At 39.2% G+C, this 24706-nt stretch overlaps 3 protein-coding genes across 3 annotated transcripts in view; 1 reads left to right on the plus strand and 2 right to left on the minus strand.

The window, feature by feature from the left end:
- Positions 1-127: 127 nt before the first annotated feature.
- On the minus strand, positions 128-10488 carry EIF2S1 (eukaryotic translation initiation factor 2 subunit alpha). Its single transcript, XM_014869444.2, has 8 exons — positions 10345-10488; positions 8235-8476; positions 6709-6788; positions 6132-6283; positions 3617-3723; positions 1731-1828; positions 954-1097; positions 128-658 (listed from the first exon to the last, which is right to left on the minus strand). Exons 2-8 carry the CDS (start codon positions 8473-8475, stop codon positions 533-535), a joined length of 948 nt encoding a protein of 315 aa, XP_014724930.1. The 5' UTR covers position 8476; positions 10345-10488; the 3' UTR covers positions 128-532.
- A 68-nt stretch (positions 10489-10556) lies between these two features.
- On the plus strand, positions 10557-19706 carry ATP6V1D (ATPase H+ transporting V1 subunit D). The gene is made up of 9 exons (XM_014869445.2): positions 10557-10814; positions 13203-13320; positions 14085-14164; positions 15470-15537; positions 16227-16271; positions 16692-16795; positions 17180-17246; positions 18122-18200; positions 18835-19706. The coding sequence occupies exons 1-9, from the start codon at positions 10774-10776 to the stop codon at positions 18974-18976; spliced, it is 744 nt and encodes a 247-aa protein (XP_014724931.1). The 5' UTR covers positions 10557-10773; the 3' UTR covers positions 18977-19706.
- Positions 19707-20614: 908 nt separating this feature from the next.
- The window catches only part of PALS1 (protein associated with LIN7 1, MAGUK p55 family member), a 54972-nt gene continuing 50880 nt past the window's right edge, over positions 20615-24706 (minus strand). The window contains exon 14 of the mRNA XM_014869438.2: positions 20615-23698. Coding sequence (XP_014724924.1) covers positions 23522-23698 — 177 coding nt within the window. The 3' untranslated portion in view covers positions 20615-23521. The remainder of the gene's footprint in view (positions 23699-24706) is intronic.

Genomic DNA, 24706 nt, shown 5'->3' on the forward strand with positions numbered 1-24706 from the left:
GCAAACAAAAGAAAGCCCTTTCAACGGTAAAGAGGAGTCATCCATTGATCATACTGTTCCAGGTTTTATATTCACACCACTCTAGGCCATGTGACAGAAGAGGAGGAAGAAACCCAAAACCTTGGAGTTACATAGCCCAGAAATTTATTGAACATTTGCTCAAATACATTCTGTATAGAACTGCTCCACTTGCTTAGTTTTGCTGCTCCCAGGAAAGATCATGAACAGATGCACTGAGCTGTAATCACCAATTAGGAATTGTTATGTATGGAAGTGTTAAGTATGGGGTGCAAACTCTGTCTGGCCAGATCTGTGTCTTGAATTTGACTAAGCACCTTCCTTTCAAGGGGTTCAATTTGTGTAAGTTGCTGCACCAAATGTTATTTAGAAGAGCCTTTTATATTTTGGTCTTATTAAAACAGGAAAACACTTGAAATATTTGAAGTTTCCAATACTGGAATCATTTAGTCCAGGGTGTTTGCAGTGGGGTTTCTAATTTTTCATATGGTCTCTCTTCTGAGTTACAGAACACTTAGTCTTCTGTTTTGGCTTCCATTTCCTCAGCATCATCATCCCCATCCACTTCAGCATTTTCCCTCTCCAGTCTTTCCAACTGCCTTGCAAGCTCAGTCTCGTCTGTGTCAGTGACCACCTTAGGCTGAAAAAAACCAAACCAGAATACATGGTAAACTATCATAAAGAAAGGTCACGTCATTTGTAGGCTCTGACTCTACATAAAGAGCAAGAGATAAAATATGTCCTGAAGTCACACAATAAAACTCAGGAAAACTAGATTTTCCAGCCCTTTGTTTATTTCAGGAACACAGAGGTTCTGATTTTTCTGTTTTTTTTTTAATAACTTTTTGCTAAGATTTCTTGTAGGACTACTGATCTTGCACTACTTTAGAAATATTGCAAGGAAAAATGTATTTTAGAACGTAACTTGTTCTTACCTCCATCTGCACATTAAAGACTCCTCTCTTCTCCTCAATTTTTTCTTTAATTACAGCCATGGCTTGATTCAGAACAGACAGTCCTTCAGTTCTCTCCAGTGTTGTAGTAGTCATCACATAACGAGGAGGGGCTATCAGATTAATCTACCACATTGTGAAGATTGAGGAAAAAAGCAAACTCAGTAACAAAGGAAAATATATTATGCCTAGTTAGACCAAAGCATTAAAACACATGTTTTCTTCTTTTAATGATGTTTGAGTAAGTAAACTATTTATTTTGTTACAAGAGACTATTATAAAAAGTAATTTTCAAAGAATAGAGTACTTCCAAGTTTTTTTAAAAACATTTATTCAGTAGTTCACTTAACATCCAAAAAACTGTTGGGGAAGAAAAACTAGGCCTGGATACAGTAGTCATTCTACCAACATTCAAATGAAAGTGGAGCAAACTTTCCTTTTCTTACACAGTCTTAAACCTGGAAATAAAATGTATTGCTCCCTAGTTAAGACTGCATAAAGGAACAGTGGGTATGTTCTGTGCCAATACTGGACTTCAGTAAATTGAACAGAATAAATAGAACTTCCCAAAGTTTGAAAGGCACTGCACAATCACAGGAAGGACTGCCAGCACATAGCTGAAAGAAGTGTTACAGCCCTGCTAGAGAAGAATTGGAAATCAGTCCCATGGCTCGATGGGGCAAAGCAATTGCATACTACTGGTCCCCGAGTGCATCAGAAAACTCTGCTTTTGACTCCATTATTAAGAATGACACTCACTTTGATGGGCATGTTCTCCGTGGAACAGTTCAAGCCTGCTCTCAAAGCTTCTTTCACTGCATCTATGCCTTCATAACCATAACAGGCCACCTCAATATCTATGGCAGAGAAATACAAATAATAAAACTGTACTGTTTCCAAGAGCTGCAAAATATTTAAAGCTTTTCAACTTAAGGTTTAATATATCTTTTTAGCAACCAATGTTTATCCACAATGAGAGCCTCAGTAGCTCCCAAATCTGAGGAAGGTATTACATTTGCTTGACTTGTAAGTTGAGGTAAGAGTCTTTATAAATTCTTTAGACAGTGCAACATCTTACATTGTGCTTTGAAAAGTTGGGATACAAAATTATAGACTCATATTCACTCATTTCTCATCCAGTAAATGCAACACTAATAATTCTGTACTTCACATGGAGAGATGAAGATATAAAAGCAATAAATACCAGAGAAAATGCAAGATCAGGAAAAGTGAAACTTGAAAAGAAACACATCCACAAAGTTATGGAATTCCATCAGCAATTACAACAGAGGCAGAGAGGCATCACTTGAGGAGCATTATAATACATTTTTATAAGGTTAACATATGGTTAGAATTATAGTTACCTATAGCCTTTTATTGGTGTTTGAAAATCAAGGCATAAACTAATGCTGCTGATATCTGTAATACACTGACCAGTGTAAAGACAAAGAGTTCTTTACCTGTATAGCAATGGCACAAGACCAAGCTACACAAAGTTGGTTTCACTTCCAGCCTTTCACAAAAGCCTGCTAATTCTGAGCTATCAGGAACAAATTCACAGAGGAATATCCCAGTCAGCCTCAGGATGAGAACAGAAGGCAATGGGAAGATTCTACACTTGCGTTGACAACACAATTAATGACTCAGACCATCAGAACAAAGTAGGCAGCATGAAGGAAGAAGGCATGCTCATCAAGTAACTATTTTCAAAAGTGAAGAAGTGCTATTCATGTTAGTAAATGCATTCTTCATGGCAATCAAATAAAAGTTTTGAAGCCTATGTTAACTCCTGGCAGTCTAAAGCAACAGGTAGAGGAATTTTACATTACCTTACTTTTTGTACTCTGTTCTTGACTTCATTATCATGTGGAAAAGGCTTATCTCTTCCCTCCACAGTAATCAGCAAGTGTTAATGCTCTTTAATATACACTTGCAGAACAAGAGGCAATTTCTCAATCTAGTTAAAAATGTGATTCTGCTACACTATCTGTTTAATAGCAAGCACGTCTTTAGGCTGTTCTGTAGAGCCAGATTTACAGTTTTGAAGCATATCTTCTTAAGTCATGCTGTCATGCTTTTTCTGCCCACACTAAATTCATAAGAGACAAACTAACTCATACATTAGAGCTGTGCTAGGCTTGTGCTGATATATTCTACTGAATGGTTTGCAATCAACCCATTAGAAATACTATTTTCACATGTTTATGAACAAGTGACTAAGGCACTGCTGTGGCTGTGCTGACAGAGTTCAATCATCCTGTCAGGGAATCAATGAATTTAAAACTCTGAATAACGAAAAAGAATATTGTAGATGCAGTAATACTATAAAATACTTGGTTTCACTGTGTGCCAATGTGATCTGAGAGACTGCATTATCTATCATGACAACCAGTCCGTGTTCCAAGGAATCCGCACTTTGAGAGGAAAAATAAACACCAAACCACCTTGCACTTTGGGACAGAACCCACGCAGGCAATTTGGAAGCAATCCTTGATTAAGGTGTCCTAATTCTGAACAGCTCCATTCAAATATCAGCATTATGAACCGTAAGTTTTAATTGAGTTTATAGTTTGCAACAAGATAGAGTATCTCAACCTAAGCACAGAGACAGAGACAGGTTCAAGGAGCACGTGGGAAGAACTCACCAGCTCGGATTTTGACTGCCTGTGGTGTCAGACGTCTGTTAATATTGTCAATCAATACACGCCTCTCTTCCTCTGTCAGGTCCAGGCTATCCAGGATTGCAGGGTCTCTGAGCCAAGCAAAGCAACATTACAGAAGTTATACTGAAGAGGAACATAACACAACATCAACTTCTGGTACTATTTCTATTTCTTATGAATAATCCTAGATACCTACTAAGCAAAGAAAACAGGGAAATTGTTTAAGAACCCATTGAAACACTTGAAGAAAATGAACACATCTATTTCCAAAGCATTTTCTTTTAGTAAATACAGCAGGTAAGCAGTTTACTCAATCTGCTCTTGGAAGGCATCATCTGAATGATTTTAATTTTTTTTTTTAATGTGAAGGAATGGCTTTTCTCCAGCTCCCTTTACATGAGATAAATAGAATGTGACAAGAATCCAGCTTCTTGATATTGTTATATTTTCTCCAACGTGAAGATAAACTCATAGCACATAAAAGCAAATACACGATTAATCTGGAATTGTAAAATTATTGTAGTCTTTCATTCAAACACAAGATATTTGTCATTCTACAATGTAACCCACACTCATTCCATGTTATTCTATACTTGTTTTTAACAGTAACTGGGTCGAAGACAGATACTTCTCTGCTGGCTACATTCTCACCTAAAGCAAGGATAAAGGCTTTTTAAATCCCAAACTAATAGCTTCAAACTCAGAGATCCCAGAAGCAAACTCCTCTGCTATTTACCAATATAAATTAGCAGCTCTTTTTAAAAGAATTGGTGTCAACTTTCTCTTGCCGTATTAAATTTATCCCAAATCTATCTGAAACAAAGAACATAACTAAAAAACTCACAAAAACAGTTCCTGTTCTGCAGAGACAAGTTTTCTGAAAAAAAATACCAGACCACCTACAATACTACCAGCAGGCAAACATGAAATAAAATGGCCCAAAAGCCAGAGGTAGTACGAGAGACTGGTCTCTGCTGCTAATAAAACATCATCCTTTATGTTTTTGTATTCTAATTATAGAGAGTAGAAGGGCCAATCAAGCAAACAGAACCCAGAAACATGACAGGCTTTACAGATCAAAATATGAAGCTGTATGGCAGAAGTGAGTTATGGTACATACAAATTCTGCTTTATTTCCAAACTATCCTGTTAAATCCACTTGTTAAAGCATTTGGTAGGCTTTTAACAATAGGTCCCCAATGCTTAATTTTTACTGATTAAAAGGTAAATATACTGTCCAACTTCTGCCACAAGTATCATGCTGTGTGAAACTCCAAAACACTAATCCTCAGTACAAGGAAAGGAGTAACAAACCAAATTCTTAGAGGGAATTCTAAACCTCACACAGCACTCCAGCAAAAATAGGAAGGCAGCAATATCCACACTGTTCTACTCCACTGCCATACATTTATGTAGGATCACAACAGGAACAAATAAAAGTGCAGTCCACAGTCAGAAATCTTAAGGCATTAATAATGGAAAGGTGTCTTGAGAACAGACAGCTTCAGAAATTTGTGCTCCAAACTGAATAGCAAATGAGCAACATTTGAAGCCTGTGCTCAGGAGTTTTCATGAGTATATAACTAAAGCTAAAATAGCCAGTGTAACTAGAGGTGTTTTTTTAAAAAAATTCTATTATATAGGTGTTTAACTAAGTATTTATCAGTTAAGACTGATCTGGAGTTCCTTTTACTGCAATAAGTCCAGATTTGCCCTTTACCAGTAAATTTGCTATCACCAGAAAATAATCATTACAATATGAAACAAACCACATTAATTCTAAATGAGGACATAAGCTGTTTCTTCCCGCAAAAGGCAGAGCTGGTTTTCAGCTACTTAAAACACTACTGAGTGCCCTGCTTCCTAGAGTCACTGCCATTTCTTAAAGCATTATTACTGCAGTCTAGCCTTCAACTCCAGTTCACCACTCACACACTTAGGTGCTATAAAAGAACAAAACTGAAATCCAGTTTAGGATTGACAATTTCACAGTAGATTCTGTAGAGGGAAACCAAATACTTCAACTCTGAACACAAATTAAAATATCAGACTAGATACAATTTCCACCTCTTTCTGTTCATAATTCCATTCCTAAGTTTATGATCCTATTATTTAAGTCTAAAAGTGGAGAGTTGTAACAAGTCAGCTTATTGCATTTAAAAAAAGAAAAGAGCTGCCTGTGCAGTGGAAGAGTGACAATCAGCTCTGAGTAGAGACATCTTCAGACATAGACCTAGATATTTCTGATAAAATCTGCCTGGGACTAAAACCAGGCAAATTCTGACAAACGAACAAAGACAAGTGGTTCTTCCTCTGTTAGACTGAAGTCAAAATTTACTAGATGCACTTGACCACACTTGACCATGACTTCTCCATACTGAATCTGGGAAAGAAACCCAATGATACAACCTAAAAGAATGTGGTAACAGATCTACTTCAGGAAATACTTCTCTACAATTTGAAATAAGCCCCCTAGAAGCACAGAAGAAGTCCTTACGAGACTGCATGCTTGAATGCATCATAAGCACCATATCCAGGTCTTTTGTACTTGTCATCAAACACCCAGGCAGTTCTCTGGAACAGGCTCTCAAGCTGCTCATCCTTAGTGTACTCCAAGACTTCAGCAACGTGGCGAAGGATGCTGTAAACCTGCAACACAGGAGTGATAAAAACCCCAAACCAAATACTGGAAGCAGACAAAAATTCCTACTTGGAAGTGTTAAGACCACACAGCAGTAAGGATGGAAGCCTGAAACTACCTGCACATCTTTTGAATAAAAAGTTGCCCACAGTGCTAAACCAGCACATACTTTTGGATTTCTTATTATTTAAATATACCCCTTCACATCATAAGTTCTCAACTGATATCTTTCTTGATCTATTAATGACTTAATAAGCAGTGTACCATGTAACAGTCATGGACATATGAGCTGGTTATATATCTTTGCACAGGTAAATGAGAATCACAGAATGCCTAACACATGAATGCTTTGCTTTTATCATGTCTGTGCATTTTGGTGGTTCAAGAAAGAAGCTGGAAATACACAGGGCCTAAATATGGAAAGGAAACTTACAGTCTTTGATTTTGTGAATTTGTCTTCACATTTGATTGCCTCCTCTGGAGAAACTCTTCTTTTTGACAAATCAATATAACCTACGGTGGAAGATTTTAAAAGTGTCAGCTATTGTGCAATTTTAATCTGACTCCTTTGAGAGAAACTCAGGAAGAGCAAACTGTGGCTCAGGATTTGCCCCCTGCCTACAGTATCCCAAAGGTTGCTACAGAGACGAACAAGACCAAACATTGATGAATTTAAGCAAATTATGATCTAAATTAGGATACAAAATTCTTTCAATTGTAAATACTTACAGAAGCAAATTTTTTGAACATCATTCTTTTCAACTACTGCCTTAATATTTTCTCTGCAAAATTTGAAGAAATTTTCCTAATATCTCAGCAACTAGTGATCTATTTTTAAGCTTCTGTACAGTTTGGAAAAAAAAAATCACTCCAGCATACAAAGAAGCAAATTCAATGCTTATTTTTGTAGTGCTCAATACAATTTAATTCAAGGCTGGGACCCCATTACTTTAGCTCTGAACAGTTTCCTAATAAAATAGGCTCAGCCTGAAAGAAATGCCTGTGAAAAAAAATTATTTTTAACTCTCTTCTAAATTTTAAAAGGCCTCCACCTATTTCTCAGAAACAATAGGTTCTCCAATAAGTTCAGTAAAAGAACACTAGATGAATTCCAGATATGTTTCTCTGTTAATAAGAAAACAAAATTAATTTTTAAAAGTATAATTTCATTAAAGATGTTGGGAAACTTGTTTCACTTCAGATTTATCTGCAGTAAGTTTATTATAGTCCTCCTTTCAGCTCTGCTTTTCCTTATCCTGTCATTCATTATTTATTCTTAAGAGTTAACTGCAGCTTCAGAAGTATTCTAGAAAAGCATATAACTTGAGAAACATCATACCAACAGTAACATTTCTAGGAGATGTGCCCAGTGTTTATTATTTCTGTACAGCTTGATAGAGATTTTAGAGAATGTGTGGAATCTGAAATGTTTTCAATAGAAATTACATTTTAAAAACCTTCAAAAATTCAAGTGTTCGAAAGGCAGCAAAAACCAAAACTGCCTGTACAATTTTAACTTGTACCCTACAGAATTCCCAATGATTACATACTTGTCATCACCTTTATCGACAAGGTTTGAGACTTGTTAATAAACAGGATGGATGGTGAGCACTAAATGCTTAGCATCTAGATTTTTACATCTACAACAAATGATCCTTCTCTTCAAATGACTTAGAAAATCTACATAGACACCAAAAGAAAATTCCATTTCACTGTGGTTCTGTGACTGATCTGGTGAGGACCCACTGAAATCTTTACTGATGTGATTTACTTTCATTAACTCAACCCCAAAGGACACAGAGGAACAGAAGAATGATCATAGGTATGATCAGTGATGGTCTATTTTACTCTAATGACCAAAAAATGTAGCCCTGGCAAAATCCACAAACACCTGCTTAGCTCATCAGCATTTCTGTCTATGAATTCAATCGTGATAGAGCCCACCACATCCCCAGATACCTTTCTCTTTGTCCACCCTTATGACCACAACGCACTCGTTCCTGCCGATGCGGATGAGTTTGTTTATGGAACGAATGCGTCTCCTGGACAGCTCACTGAGGAGGATCATGCCTTCGATGTTGTTGTACTCCAGCAGGCTGACATAGGCTCCCATTTCAGCAATGGACCGAACATTGACCATCACTACATCTTCCACCTCAGGGAATTTATGTTGGTAGAATCTACAGCTTAGTCCCGGCATTCTGGAATTCAAGCAGAAAACCCAAAGATTTTATTTCACAGTACATCACTGCCTTCTCCTACAAACATGACAATAAACCAACAAGGACTGGGAAAGACGGGGAGGAACAGTGGCAGAAAAAGTAGCAATTAGGATAAGGTTGTGCTTAGGTTTTAATAGAAATTAAATAATAAAATGACTTGTATTTCAGGTACTATTACCACAACCATTCCCTAAGACGCTATTTTTTTGCATTAATGTAGAAAAAGCTTTGCTACCCAGACTTCATTACCCACTTCAACTGTCATGTTGCCTAAACACAGCACACTGCAAAGGTTTCTTCAAGTGGTGGGAAGGTGGCACTGCAGACCTCACATGCATCTCAATTCATGAGTGTCTAACATTTTCAGATTCACAGAATATTCTGAATTGGAAGGGACTCTCAAGGATCATCATTTGGACTGTTAAGAGCAGGAGGACATGAGAAAGAAGCCTGCAGAGCTCATGAAGAATTTTATATGCATGTAATAAGACAGCATGTGAGGCTAAGAAAATAAGAGGCAGATGGAAGCTTCTGTAGTACTAAGGAGAAGCAGACTCCAGATGACTTTTAAACTCAGCACAAGACGTTCAGAGTAATCCTGCAAGACCTGCTCCAGAGGCCAACTGTCAGCAAAGAAAGCAAAGGCATTAATCAGAACAGAACTAGCCCGGCCTGAAATACTGAAAAGGCAAAAAAAGTGCCCCCCAACAAACTGCTAGTCAGGAGGGGAAAAAACTCAACAAAATCACATGAAAGAAACAGAATTCCTACATAATACATTAAAATAAAAAAGGGCAAAACCGACATTTCATAGTCAAGTAATGGTAAGAAGGAATGCTTAAACTGCCTCATTTTTCTGATGATGAATCCATACACTCTTCAACGTCTAACTAGGTTAGTTCAGTTGTCTATGCCTTGAAGTTTCACAAAGAAAATTTTCTAGAGCAGCAGGAGCCTAAGATGCCAAGTTAAATGCATCACTCCTTCAGAAGGTTTTAGTCACCATTTTGAAGTTTTAGTCATTATCTTCACAGCAATGCCAGTGCTTTCTAGCCATAAGAAAATTTAAATTCAGATTAGGAAAGCAATGCGAAATGCTATGTACACATGTCCACACAATTTAGAAAACCATGTTCACCCTTATTTCCATTTTTAACTTGTAAAAAGGGGAAATACAGACTAGCAAAGCATTATAAAAACACTCTGAAGGTTTTGTATAACTTTGTGTAAGCTGAAGCTGAACAAAGAACTCGAAGGTTAAAAAGGAAAACTACAGATCCACTTTCTAGTCCACTCTATGCAGCTCTGCCCAATCCTGCAGGTACTTATAAGGTACATGAGAAAGCTGCACTGCAAAGCAACAAACTCGAGCCACAGCGAGCAAGAGCGGACAAACTGCTCAGCACACACAGCGCTTCACTGCTCTCCGCAGTCACAAGGGTTTTATTTTGGCCTTCTGCTGGAGACCCCCAGGAGCAACACTACGCCCACCGCGCCGAAGCTGGAATTCGTCTTTTCCAGAGGCTGGACACGCCTCAGCCGAGGCCCTCGCGGCCGCACAGCGTCTGCGGAAACTGGCGGAAACGGAGCCAGCCCCGACCAGCGCCGCCGGCACGGGCGCTGCCCCACGACCGCCGCCGCCGCACCGGACAGGGGGCAGGGCAAAGCCCATCTCCGGCACGGCGCCGGCGGGAGGCCCAGGGAGCGTGGCCCCGCCGGCTGCCGAGCTCCGGGCGCGGTGCCGGTGCGGTGCCGCCGGGCCCGGCCCGGAGTCCCTGAGCGGCGCCGGTCCCCACGGCCGCGGGCCCCACGCGCCGCCCGGGCGGAGCCGGGGCGCGCGCCGGTACCTGGCTGCGGCCCGGGGGGTCCCGCGCTGCGCTCGCGCCCCGCAGTCCCGCGCTGGCCCCGCTCGTGCCGCCGCGTGCGCCCGGCCGCTGCCGCCCCACTGCGCAGGCGCCGCGACACCGAGGAGAGAGCGGCCGCGCTCCCCTCGAGCGCCCCCTGGCGGCGGGCGGACAGAGCCGCGGGCTCAGCCAATCGCGTCTCCTCCTGTCGGCCCCGGGGGACACGTGACCACAAGCGGCTCGCGCGGGCGTCCGGCTTCGGTCCCCCGCGCGCGGGCACCGCCTCGCGCGGGGGCGGGGCCGAGTCACGTGACGGCGGCGGCGACAGCGGCGAGAGCCGGGCCGGGCCCCGCCGGTGACAGCAGTGACAGCCCGAGCCGGCCCCGCCGGTGACAACAGCGACAGCCGGGCCGGCCCCTCCGCGCCGCAGCCATGTCGGCCAAAGACCGCATCGAGATCTTCCCCTCGCGGATGTGAGTGCCCGCCGGGACGGGTCGGGATAGCGCCCAGGGGGGAGCGCGGGGGCTCCGTGCCGTGCCCGAGGCGGCGGGAGCGGCGGCTCTCGGGGCGCCCAGGGCTCCTCATCGGGGTTCGGCGCTGGGAGTCCTTCCGCCGGTCGTGTGCGCTGCGCCGCCGAGCGGGGCTCCCCCGGCTCTGTGGAGATGGAGCAGCTCAGGGCCGCTGGTCCTAAACTTCACATCCTGCTTCCAGGCTCCACATCGGCGCTGTCCGTCCTCAGAGGGCCGTGGCAGGGCCCGCCACCGAGATGCCCGGTGCGGTATTTAAAATCACGTGATTACGCAAACCTTACTTTAAAAAGAACAATTTGTAGAATGCATGTGTAGGAAAAATGGTCAAATGGAACCACAGCTTCCCTTAACTTTGCAACAGGCGATACTGCTGTAGGAGAGGCTGGCCATAGAGTGTTAAAAAAGAAGGAAGTAAAGTGTTCCTAGTGTAGTGGACAGTCAGGTAATTTTCCAGATCCAGGCAGCAAACTGTTCGTCATGAAATCAGATGTCTCCTGAGAAGGCTTAGAAAGCTGCCAACATTGGGACAAACATAAATAAAATTGCTGGTTTAATAATATTGTCCAGTTTCTCTTTGGAACCCTCCAGAACAGACAGTCTTTATTTTTATGGTGAAAGGCTGTTTCAAATCTTCTTGCATAAAAGTGGGTAGATGCCTGCACATAATCTTTATAATAAAAAAGGATGCCTTGCAGGACAGAAAACCTTAAACATAAAATAATAATTATTCACTCTGTATGAGCTCAGGACATATAAAGTAAGAGTTTATATGGAAAGATTAATACATTACATGGTAAAGGTTCTGTTTTGAAATTTAGTTTAGAAATAAACTACTGCATACACAGAAATGAATTATTGCATGCACTAAGTCATCTGGTCTCACTCCTGCTCTATGGTAGTGCTTTTTTCATTCAATTTAGGTGTCCAGGGAGGAGACACTTGAATCACTTTTGAAAGGTATCTGGTTTCGTGAGGGGATGTGTCACTGTGGCATGAGGATGGTCATGTACAAAGGCCTAATATTTACAAGCTCAGTTTCAAACCAGGTGATAGACAATAATGTGGTTGGGGTTCCCAAAGGAATATAAGTTAGAGTGGCAAAATAAAGATGACCCGTGTCTGCAACAATTAATTTTGTTAACTGACAGAAGAGGATTTCACAAGGATTTCATTTTTTTATGTTGGTCTGGGGTTTTTTTTTGCTATTATAAAGTGGCTTGGTGGCATGAGCCTCTTCTGTGCTGGATGTCTTCAATTCCAGAAGGTGCTCAATTTCCTTGAGAGTAAATAAGACTTTGTTTATTGCACTCTCAGAGTGAGTGAGATCTTGCTTGAACTAGAAGGCCAGCCAGTCTCTGGCAGATGGTGAACAGAGCAAACGGGTTAGTTCAAGGTGATGACAGACACCTGCTTCTCGGGAAAGAAAAGTTGCCTTTTTACTCTCTGATTTTTTTAAAATCATAAACTTTCATAAAGCATTCATGGCTTTCAGTTATACGTTAATGGAGCTATTCTCATCACATGCAAGTAGATGTGGCCAGTAATGGATTCCACTGTGTCGACAGAATCTTAATTATACTTATTTTTTCCAAGGTCAGAGAGGGAATGTGTAAGAACTTGACTTGAGCAGTGTCCTTTGTGTACAGTGGCTGCATGTAGAAAGCAGTACAGTTCCTAATTTCATACAAGAAGCCTGTAAGTGTGCTACTGGAAGTAAAGGTGAAAGCTACAGTTAACTCTCTCATATCCCTTTTAAATTGTTGCTGCTTTTGATTTTCTTTAATAGCTTGCAAATCTCCTATGCAGCATATGAAGCTAAAGAAAACCAGAATGTACAACTGCTGCATCTTCTTGCTCTGTAAAATCAGAAAATGGCATCAACTGTTCTGACCACATGAAGAATTTGCTGTGTTGTCTGATTTTGAGAAGATGACATGGCAGTAAAAGAACTTAAAAGCAATACCAGTATCACAGTGACAGTGGGTATTTAGAGTAGCTTGATTTCTGGTACTTCTAAGTCATGAAGAAGAATGAAAATTCTTATTTCCTATTATGGAAGCACTGAAAGATGTCTTGTCAATTTTCCATGAGCTTTGACTTCACAGATAATAACCCTGTAGTTCTCACTGATGATGGAGATAAATATAAATTCCCTTGATTTTAAATGGGAATCTGAAATTCTGTCCTGAAGTGGCCATCTTGTTTTACTGAAATGTTGTTTCTTGGTTGCTTCATAATTTCAGTCATACACGTTAGAAAACTTCACATAAGTTTTTTCCTAATCCCTTCAGATGATGCAAGATGTTTTTTCTTTGTTCCTCTGCTTACCAGGGCTCAGACCATCATGAAGGCTCGTTTGAAAGGAGCCCAAACAGGTCGTAACCTCTTAAAGAAAAAATCTGATGCTTTGACACTTCGATTCAGGCAGATCCTTAAGAAAATTATTGAGGTAGGTAAATTAGAATTTTCCCTTGTCTCACTTTACTTGAAATCTGTCTATTGTGCATTCCTGTTCTGCTAACTACATTAGATGGGCTGGAATAGGACAGCTTTCTGGCTAACCTGTTTTTTGTAAGTGAGACTATTGAGAACACATGAGCAGAATTAGGTTTTTTTGGCTGCAATGATACAGAAACTTGGAGGAGTTAATATTCTTCACCTCTTTCCAGACAGTCTTAGCCTCTGCTTTCTTTTGTGTCCCAAGTTCCCTATCATCTCTTCTATATTACAGGGAATTTGCTCTGTTGCTGCCAAATACTTTAGGATTGGTGTTAACACGTTCTGTTGCCCCGTTTTTGTTGCTTTATCTGGCTTGAGGGGATACTGCAGATCTATAATGTTTCCTGGATGACTAGGTACACTAGCAAGCAGAAGTTTTGTCCAGATGGGACTTGTTCCTTAATGAAGAAACATAGAGTCCTGCTTCTTCTTTGTAACATGGATGACAAATCTGAGATAGTCAGTAGAGCCTACTGTGTGTTATTCTGTTCTGCCACATCAGATGGGTTTAGTTGTACTGTTTAAGCTGCAGCTGCTGCAGTGGTTTTTTTTTTGCCAGTCACCTGAGAATTAAAATTTTCAGTTTGAAAGTAAGCTATGCATATAGGACTTTCTCACTCTCTTCAATTTCTTCTCTTTATGCTGCTAGTTATATATCCTGGAAAAGGAGTAACAAAGTGCCTTATATTTGCTGCCTTTTTTTTTTTTTAACAGACTAAGATGCTGATGGGTGAGGTGATGAGAGAAGCTGCCTTTTCACTTGCTGAGGCAAAGTTCACAGCAGGAGATTTCAGGTGAGGATTGCTGGGCTTCCATGAGGATGTCCTACCTATGGGAAAGAGCTATCAACAAATTATTATTTTCTCTTTTGGAAAAAAATGTAGATTCTTAAAGGCACCTAAAGAAATATGACAGTGGACAGGATGAACTGAATTCTGTTATGTAAAGGTGGGACACATCATTGCAGGAGACGGAGAACTTGCATGATGAAAACATATACTCCAATGGAAGCTAAACAGAATGGAAATATTAACAGAATTTTGTTTTTTGCATCTTGGAATCAAAAATGTAGGGAAGAAAGACTTTATATCAGAGTATTGAACAATTCGTTAATTTGGTCTCGTGAATTTGAGGGACAGACGTAATGTGTGCTCTTTTCTGCCAATAAGTCACACTGTGATTTTACCAGTTGTTCTTATCTCCTATCTCACTGACCTTTGTCTCACTAGGGCTAGAGGGGGCTGTATGCAAGAGGTGAAACAAATCCTTTTCCTTGAGCAGGATATTTTATTTTAATAAATTACAGTTCTGTCTAGGATGTTTGTGTAATTCATTGAGGTGTGCATGGGGAAGTGTTTAAGCTTCAGCTGGTGGTACTACCAACTAGTGGGGAAGAGCCAAGTGACCAGACACAGTAGTAATCTGCATGCTGCTGAAGTAAAGTCTTTTTGCCCTTCCATTTGGATATAGTGCTGTTTCCTGTACTAACTAGTCACTGTGTTTAGCTATAAACAAGTCAGATTCCACCCTGTAAGTAAACTGGACTTCAGCAGAGGAGTTAGCTGTAGTGACCTGTTCTTGGAAGACCTTAAGTTACTTTGGAATGCTTAAAGATCTATTGTTGTACAAGTTCAAGTTTGTTAATATGGTAGTTAGTGGATAAATAAACTCATTAATGGTCTGAAAGAACACATACTCAGAAACTAAAATGAAAAAAATGTTGTGGCTTTGGTTTGAATTTAAAGCCTTGAAATTCCTCCACTTTCATTGTGAAAGAAATCTTACAAGTTGATTAGACTCAATGTTATTAAAATAATTTGCTAGTTTTTCAGCTAGGCTTTGTAAACTTGTTCTAAGACATTTTTAAAGTTACATTTCGTAGACTCTACGTCTTTTCCAAACTTTGCTGGAAACCTGTTTCTTTCAAAGCTTCTGTGTTAGCTTTGAAGACTGTACAATGAATTGCATAGAGAACTGAGCTGACAACATTTTCCAGGCCGTTGCAGCTATTTGATAACTGATTCATCTTGTATGAGTAATGATGGGTTAATGAACCACTTCAACTTTCCTGATTAAGATCTGTGTTTTCTTCTTTACAGTACCACTGTGATCCAAAATGTGAACAAAGCACAAGTCAAGATCAGAGCTAAAAAAGACAATGTAGCAGGTGACTCCTTTCCAGGCCATGAGTACTTCAACTCATAAGGGAATTATGGGAGGAGACTTGGAAGTAGGCAGGAATGTATCCAAACACTGTCTCCTTTTTTTTTTTTACTTACCTAATTGTAGGATCAGTAATTGTTCCTTGTAATTTGTTGGTTTGTTCAAATACAGCTTATGATTTTTATATTTGGTACTTTCCTCTCATAAAAAAAAAAATGAATGTGTGTAAACTGCAGTCCAATTTCTGAATCTTTGAAAAAGCGTAACTTCCATAGAGCTTTACTGGAAAACAGATCAGGAGTTAATCCCCAAAGCTAAATAAATTTCAAGCAATTGTCTATCCACAATTGTCTATGAAGAAAACCAGACAGATAAATCGGGATTGAATGATTAAAATATTCCTTAAGCAAAGGGAACATTTGACTAAACAGATATATAATAGAACTGAATAAACCAGAATACTTGCCTGAATTTTCCATGTGTCTTGATCTCTGCAAACTCAACACAATTCTGAAGTTCCGTATTGTATGTCAGAGCCAGCATGACTTAATTGTTCCAAGTTGTGTAGGAATATTTTGTAAACAAAGCTTCTGATGTTAAATAATTAGAAGCAAATGGGTTAAAAGTGAGCTGTACTTAATAAATCTGTAACCCTTTATGTCTCTTACATGCGTTTTTGTTCGCTCTTGTCAGGTGTGACCTTGCCAGTTTTTGAGCATTACCAGGAAGGAGGGGACAGTAAGTACAAGTGTTTTCTGTCTTTATGTACTAATGGCTATTCCATGGTCATATAGAAATACTGTCATGCCTTAATGATAAGTCAGTTTACATCGTAGGCATAGGGGTACTTACTTCCTTTGATGCTTTGCCCTGGTCCTGTGACATGGAGGGATTATTAGGGACTCTAATAGATTCTGCTTTCCTAAATCAGTAAGTTTTCCAGGTGAGAAGACTTGTCTTGTATTTCCAGATTTTGAGACTTCTAAGTCTTACCAGAGACATGCACAACATAAACCACTATAAAGACAATTTGTTAATGGGCAAAGTCTTTAGCTTCTCACTTGATGAGCTCTTTATATCCCTGTAGTGTGTAAAGTATTAATTTTTATCTAGTAAGGAAATGCTATAATAGCAATAGTAACAATTTTTATTTTTCAGGCTATGAGCTGACTGGCTTGGCCAGAGGTGGAGAACAGCTGGCTAAACTGAAGAGAAACTATGCCAAAGCTGTGGAGCTGCTTGTGGAACTGGCCTCATTACAGGTTGGTGGGAGTTAAAAAAGAACAGGATTGTTGGTTTCTCACTTTTCTAAAATGAAAGTATCATCTCTCAGTAGTTGTAGCCTGATCTAGTCCCGGTGCTGTACAAAGTTGCAAACCTTTTTTAGCCCTATTTGCTTCAGAGGAATCCTTATTCTTTAATGCTAAGAAGAAACTGTTTTGGATAGTTGGTATTTGTAACCACTATGTGCAGTGTTCAGCATACTAGTGACATTAACAGAAAACATTCTGCTTGACCAAGGACATAGTTTGTAAAGCTACATTATAGACTTTGCTTTCCAAGTGCTATTTGGTTTTGTGCTCAGAATTGATGGAAATGTTGAGTTTGTCTTGTCATGTATTAATTATTTAATCCCATTCCATCAGACATCCTTTATTACTTTGGATGAAGCCATTAAAATAACAAACAGACGTGTGAATGCAATTGAACATGGTGAGTACTTTTTCATTTGGGATAACTAAAATATGTTTAAATTACTCTAATAAACTTTAAAACAGTAATGGTGGTACCAAGGGGAGAGGCTGGTGAGTTCTTGGTTTTGGATGGAACAGTCCTTATGTCAATACCCTGGTATTTTTCCTTTGATCTGAATTCTTTATTATTCATGTTCTCGTTTGTAAATTTGTTTCTTGCCATTTAAGTACTACTGCAATCCCAATATTGACTGTGATTCCTTTTGCTGCAGTATCCAGAGCTCTCTGTTTCAAGTTGCTGAATTTTGATGTCCTGGATTTAATCAAAATTTTGTATTTTAGTCCATGTTTCCAAATCATCCTTTTCAGCAGTTTTTCATGGACTGGTTTCCTTGAATATACAGGCCTTAACTACAGCTTATCACTGAGAATTTGACTTAGAAATTCTGCAGCCTTCCAAATATTTTGGTGGTGCTGGTAACAGGCTTCTTCTTTCAACAAATGATTCTGACACAGAGCTTGCGTAGTTTGGTGTTAAAGCTGTGTTTATTGTGTTAGCTTTTCTCTTGTCATTGTGTTGTATTTGAATATCTGTTTTGATGATGGCCTTTTTAAACAGATAATTCTGAGTAAAGGTGCTATACTGAACAGAAGTTTCTGAAACAAAATGCAGGAAGAACATAGTTTAAATTCAAATTTTGCCCACTTCTCAGGACTTTTTAATGTTTTGTGTACTTATCCATTGGGAAATAGTAGGATCTTCCATGAAAGACATAAATTTCCCCTAGCAAAAATAATTACTAGATTGACTTCAAACAACATCTGTGCACTACATTAGATAACTGCCTGCCTAATGCAACAGCAGTCTCAACTTCCTTATTTATATATTTTTAGTGATTATTCCCAGGATCGAGCGTACTCTCTCTTACATCGTCACAGAACTGGATGAACGAGAACGAGAGGAATTCTACAGGTAAAGGACTACTTCAAAAGACTAGACTGGTCTCTTCCTAAAATAGACCATTCCTTAGAAGGGAGTTAGGGGAACTGTTCACCAAATCTGGCAGCAAGCACTGTTAAACATGAGTTCATTTTTACTTTACATTGAGCTTCCAGAGCTGGGCACTTAGTAATTACTTGTCTGAAAGTTATAAATTAATCTCTTCCATTAAGTTGTATATAGCTGTCATTGTTCTTCCAGAGGGAGTGATGTGATACAGTAACCTGAGGTGTTCTGCTTTAAGGACACCTTTGCCAATGAAGTCAATGTTCTGGGCTACCTGAAACAAAAATGTCAAACCTGAAATGAATGAAAGAAGAATGAACTTGATTAAATACAAGCAGAATAGTATAATGCAGTGTTTAGGATCAAGAATATAATTTATAGTTTGGTTATGTTTTTCAACTGCAGCAGCTAGCAATAAAAGCCTTTTATTTTTTCCATTTTGCCAAATTTGATATTTGTTAGAGAATTTTTGTTTCCTGTGGAACTTTTCCAGGTAGCTTTATCAAATCCAAGTTGTATGGCATAGCTACTAACCTGTTGTATGAAAACATTTGCTTCACAGATAAAGCTGCTTCAGATAAAGCTGCATTTCTCTTCACAGGCTTAAAAAGATCCAGGAAAAGAAAAAAGTCTTGAAAGAAAAGTCTGATCAAGAACGGGAGCTGCGGAGGGCTGCTGGTGAGGAAAGCGAGCCAGCCAATCTCTTAGCAGAAGAGAAGGATGAAGACCTTCTCTTCGAGTAATGCTGCACAGTTGTGTATGGAGCAGGGGACCCAAAATACAGAATGTCCAGTTGCAATATAATTCAAGACATGTTGCCTCCAAGATACTTATGTGGCTTCTCATTTGGTGTCCAAGTCTTGAGTTGAGTGGATTGTGGATTTCTCCAGGGAGATTAGAAATCTGGGAACTTGAGTACAGCACAGGAGGAAAGGCAGAAATAGGTCAGATGCTTTACTATCAAGAAAGCTTTCTATTCCATGTTCAGCCTATTTCTTCACTTAGTAGGAATGACTGTTGATTATTTTTTTTTTGAAGGATTGCTCTGGATTTGCCTAATCAGATTAATCTAATTGCTCTCCTTCCTAGTACAAGCAGAGAAAAATGTTTCTTAGGAAGGAAGATGCATGTGATGTTCTTTGCTGCTGAACTAGTAATGTTCAAGTTACTTATAGCACAGCTTATTATGCTTATTGGCACAGCTGGAGTCAAATGCCTGTAAAGGAAACTCTTAGTTTTCTAACCTGTTCATGAAATCCACAGTCTTCTGTTATATATTTTTGTTGCACGATTGTTACCATTGGCCTAAAATATCTACGGTTTTAATTAGAGGTTCTGCCAACTTGTGTACTGTCTGTGCTAGAAACAAGTGTAAATTTTAACTGCTAAAATACCTGGTGTCTGGCTCGAGTTGCTAGATGAGTCTTAAAAGCTTGTGTTGATTTCAAAATAAAACCTCTGCTTCACACTTTACCCCTGACGTGCAAACCACACTGAGCACATCTCTTACAGCCTGTACCCACATTTACTTTCATCTTTACTGCTTTAAATTAGTAACTATGAAGAAGTGGCTCCCTCCTGCCAGAAGCACATAGAAACAATCATCTATCTACATGTTGCTGCAAATCTCATTGCTTCAGTAGGCTGGCAAGCAAAGCAGGGTTGAATGTACAGCAGTCCATCCTTCTGCAATTCTCTTGGCCAAGGCTGATGAGTGGAGTCCAGGAGAGTGGCTTATCAGCAGGCTGTCACTAAACCCTGCTCAGTTTGAAGAGATGTTTACGTGAAGACAGAAGCACAGAATCATTTAGGTTGTAAAATTCCTCTAAGATCATTGAGCCCAAGCTTTGACCAATCACCACTTTGTCAATTAACAACACTAAGTGCCATGTCCAGTCATTCCTTGAACACATTGGTTGTGTTCTTTTTATTGAAGATGCTGGTTTGCAATGAGCAAACTGAACATGTGCCCCAGAACTAACACTAGATGGTTTCTACTACTACAAGTCTAGTAAATTCAAGGTAAGCAGCTTGTTTTAAACATGATCCAGCACTTAACTGCAGATGCAGGGTAACTACAAGGAATAAGTTTCTATTACATCTTAAAAAAAAAGATTTTAGAATTGTATGAACAATAAGGCCATTTCTTTTCTCTTGTGAAGCTGCAGACAGCACAGCTGAGTAAGTCCATAGTCTGTTGTAAGATACAGATCCAGCTTTAGACACACTGGAGCTCTGCAGTCCTGTTGTTGCCTCTCCCACAGGATGGATGGTGTCAGAAGGTGCCATAGAACATCCTGTAGGGCACTGATGGGTCACAGCATGTTTCACACATTCAGCAAAGTGGCAGAAAGAAGACTCCCAAGATTCACTACAAGAAGTAAAATTGTACAGTGATTTATTTAAATCTAGAAATATTTTACATTTTTACATTAGTGTGCAGTTCATGATGTCTCAAAATACAGAGTGCAGATACATGTATAAAAGTACAATGTGGGGCTAACCACAGGTCTCAGTAAAGTTACCTTAATTATTTAAGGCATGGAACCCCCCCATCTAATGTTTTAAAAAGTCACATTTAATTACATTCAAAAATTATTTTATGCAATTCATTTAACATTTGTTTTTAATTAAATCTGGACTGGTAAAAATGCAGATACCCTCATTTCAGTCTGATACAGCTCACTACAAAGCCTGGGATAAGGTTGAAGAGTTTTACCAGTGAATTTTCTTTTTTATCTATTTTCTTTTTTTCTTGAGGGAACTAGCACACATTCTTCATTCAGAGAGAATAATTTCTTACACAAGGTAGTTCCAGGTCCAAGCTGGCAGCAGATGGACAGCCATGTACATATTTCAGTGTTGCTCAAGGTCTTCCTTTCAGCAGGATACAAAGCTAACACTGGTTAAAAGCTGTCACAGCACCTCTCTATGGATGTCAGTGAGTCCTGTGTGCCTTGGAAATTAGAGCTGAACTTCAAGCAATACACTTTAAGTCTACATTCAAAAGCTCATTTGTATAAAAACAATTCTGTACACCATTTCAGAAAAACTGGGGAGACAAACATGAATGAACTAACATTAATGGCATGATTTGCTGAGACTGATGCTTCCTATAAACACTGAACACCAAAGGGGGTTCAGCAACCACCTAGGGCTGATTGTGACTGGCAGAATTTGGATAGCACCTACACAGCTGAGCTAGGTTAACCTTACTCAACATGTTTTACTGCTTTCCACCTTCTTGTCCAGAAACATTCAATACCCAAAAGCCTAATACATCTACAATCATCTTTCTTTAAAAAGGGTAGAATCAATACAGGTTTTCCAATATAACTGAACACTGCTATTGTCATAAATTATGGATGAAACGGAGAACATGCCTGCAATGTGAGGCAAAACCCCATAATTTTGAATATCCAGCCCTTAGGCCAACAGTAGCACAGTATTATTTCTAACACTCACTTGAACTAAGATATTCAAGTTTCCACCCCATTTTCTTTCTGAAGTGTCATTACTTGTCCCCATTAATTGCTAAATTGCTTTTCAGCCCTAAATATTAATTAAACCAGCAAATAATTTTGCTTTCTAGCAAGACAGGAATGCACTCTATATGTCAATTTTTCAATACAAAAATGTACTGATGTTCAGTACCTAGGACAGTTATCTGACAATTTCTTTATATCTGCTCTATACTTTGAGCTCTTTAACTCTGGGTGTGAATTTGTTCTGCTAACATTTAAAGAAAGAATATATGCAAGACAGAATGGAAAACAGTAACTACTTTTTTATCCTTCAACATCAGACAGGAGTGAACTACACATTGACATAACTCCAGTGTTTTACCTGTAGGAACAAAGAAACACTATGGCTAAAAGAGATATTCACAGTTAAGGTTCTTTGTGCTACTCAAACCCAAATCAGCCAAGATACTATTCATTAAGTGTCAGCAACAACAGTCCTACTGCAGATGCACAGCCACAGCAGTTAAACCTTCACAGCCAGAATCATTTGAGAGTGCAGAGATTTCCCACCTGCTTTGCAGAATGCATTAGGATACAGACCTTACCTTTTGTTCCCTTGTTTCAAGTTTTTTGTTTTAACCATTAAAAATATTCCCCTTTCTTGTGACTTCTCAGTCAGTTACCAGTGTTTTACACAAATTTTTCACTGCAGTACTGAGCAAATGCAGGACAATACCTTGGCTAGTGAATTACAATACTCATAACACAGTAGCTACATTCAGCTATTTTAATTCCAGTTAGTTGTCCATTAGTCCAACAGCCACAACACAAACCATTTGCAGAGATTAAAAAACCCCACTGTCTTCCAATGTTCAGCACATCAGTCTGTATTAGTCATTATTCTGTTATAAAACATGAGAATTTTAGTTGACTTTCAAGCAGCATGTCTTATAACGATATATTTTCACAAAAATATAACCTCTGCCTTTCTATCTCTACAGGTCTGTGAAAAACAGCGGCTCCAATCAGTCAGTACATTTTAAAGAAAATACCATAAAAATATCACATCTAAAAGTTCAATATAATAGTCATCTTTGATTGGACCTAAAATTACTGTGCAGTCAAATCTGATTTTAAAAGTTTGACTAAAAAGACACAAGGATTGAAATATTTACATTATACACATTTTTCAATTACAGTGCTATTAGAAAGTGGAATGTTTGAGAAATAAAATATTAACTCAAGCCTCACAGCGCAGCTCCAGACCAGAGCAGCATCTTCATTCTGTGTATTTTTTGAACAGAAGAGGTTTCTCATTGACATTTTTCACATGTAGATTATTTCTTTGCCCAATGAGCTGTAGAATTATGCTCCTGAACTAGCATCATGTCCCACAAAGTAATTAAGTTAAGTGTTAAATAACATTCATATTTATAACTATGTGACAGCATGGACTATATATATATATATACACACAAACACACTTAAAATCCTTGTCCTAAGGGTGATTCTAAGTTAAAAAAAGGTGTATTTATGTATAAAAGTAGTTGCTAGAAAAAAACTCTCTAAAGCTTTAGAATTTAGTACTGATATGGTCTCCATTTCTAGACCACAGAAAAAGAAAACTTGGACAATCTTCAGATCAGTTAAATTGGCTCACAAGCTTATCAGCGTATTTTTCAGTAATACGCAATTTCACTGGCAAAGGATGCTGCCACTGAGGTCTAGAGCTCACATGCATTTATACGAGAATTGGACAGACCTACACAGGGTCTGCTTGAAAAGGTAACTAGATTGAAGTCCATTTGTCCCTTGGAACTGCTCTCATCGTAGCCAGGTGGAGGGCACCCACTGGGGTTCTGTGTCAAGCTTATTTATTAACCGAAGTAACTCTTGATACGCCTTATCAAGATCAGAATTCACAATTGCTGTATCAAAGTAGTGGCCATTGTTCTGTTCCATCTCCCTTGTCTTCTCTATGATTTCTCTCAGCTCTTCTGGCTGCAATTAGAAACAGAGAGTTAGTGTAGGTGTGTAAGTCGCTCCCCCACAGTAACAGCAGGGAAAGGGAACAACTCCTATTTTTTTACACAAACACTTGTGGTGTTGCTATTGGCTGTTGAAAAGTTTACAGGAACACTCAACCATGATTCATATTTGAAAGCTAAGGGCATTTGAGACAATCCTGACTGATTGGCTATGAGTGGCAAAGAGTAAATAACTGCCCAGGCAGAAGGAAATGAGCAAGATCTGTTCATTGCACAACACTGATGTCACTGAAGGAGACTGGAGATGGCAGAAATGGTGTAAAACAAAGTCTAAACAGTGCAGAACAAGGCAGCATTCTACTGGCACTACCAACACCTAACAGCCAAAGGAAATGGCTGTCAATGGGGACAAGTATTCAATACACAGCAGTGAGAGTTACACATTTAAGTTGACCAAATCACCATAACATCAGGTGAGTAACATTGCAGAAATACAGAAAATACCATTTGGGAGCTAGAAGGGAATATGTCAAAAGCAAGAATACTGCAGTGTAGATAAACAATACAAAGGCAGAAGTAGAAATGTTTTGATTTCAGAATTTTTCTTACACTTAGATACTAAAAGTGCGTTCATTTTTCTCAGCTTATTTTTGTATTGTATAAAAAATATTCAGGTATAATTTTTGAATTAATCTTCTAGGATATTCAAAAGGAACTTCAGACCTTCAGGATTCTTTTCTTAATCATTACACACTTGATAAAATCAGAGCAACATTAGCAAGAAATACCCTTTTCTTTATCTGGGGATGGGTTTAACTTGGTGGCATGTACTTAACTGAAATAAATACAACTCCAATGCAATTAATCAGAAAGAAAACAGGCACAGCGTAACACCAAGAAATGCATTCCTTTCTACGAGCAGCTGCGTCAGGAATAACTGTGAGTTTTACTGGGAAGATTGGTTTTCCTTAGTATGAACTGCATTATTCTCAATCTGAAGATACTGTGGTGGCAAAGGGCA

The sequence above is a fragment of the Sturnus vulgaris genome, chromosome 6 (genome assembly GCF_052056855.1).
Source record: "Sturnus vulgaris isolate bStuVul1 chromosome 6, bStuVul1.hap1, whole genome shotgun sequence".
Taxonomy (NCBI): Eukaryota; Metazoa; Chordata; class Aves; order Passeriformes; family Sturnidae; genus Sturnus; species Sturnus vulgaris.

What these genes read in the sequence shown, in the direction of transcription:
- EIF2S1 (XM_014869444.2), bottom strand. Translation starts at nt 8,475, where the DNA reads ATGCCGGGACTAAGCTGTAGATTCTACCAACATAAATTCCCTGAGGTG. An exon ending in AATTCACAAAATCAAAGACT is followed by an intron (nt 6,284 to 6,708) that starts GTAAGTTTCCTT and finishes CCTGTGTTGCAG; the next exon opens with GTTTACAGCATCCTTCGCCA. An exon ending in GGCAGTCAAAATCCGAGCTG is followed by an intron (nt 1,829 to 3,616) that starts GTGAGTTCTTCC and finishes TCTCTGCCATAG; the next exon opens with ATATTGAGGTGGCCTGTTAT.
- ATP6V1D (XM_014869445.2), top strand. Translation starts at nt 10,774, where the DNA reads ATGTCGGCCAAAGACCGCATCGAGATCTTCCCCTCGCGGAT. An exon ending in TAAAAAAGACAATGTAGCAG is followed by an intron (nt 15,538 to 16,226) that starts GTGACTCCTTTC and finishes CGCTCTTGTCAG; the next exon opens with GTGTGACCTTGCCAGTTTTT. An exon ending in GAACGAGAGGAATTCTACAG is followed by an intron (nt 18,201 to 18,834) that starts GTAAAGGACTAC and finishes TTCTCTTCACAG; the next exon opens with GCTTAAAAAGATCCAGGAAA.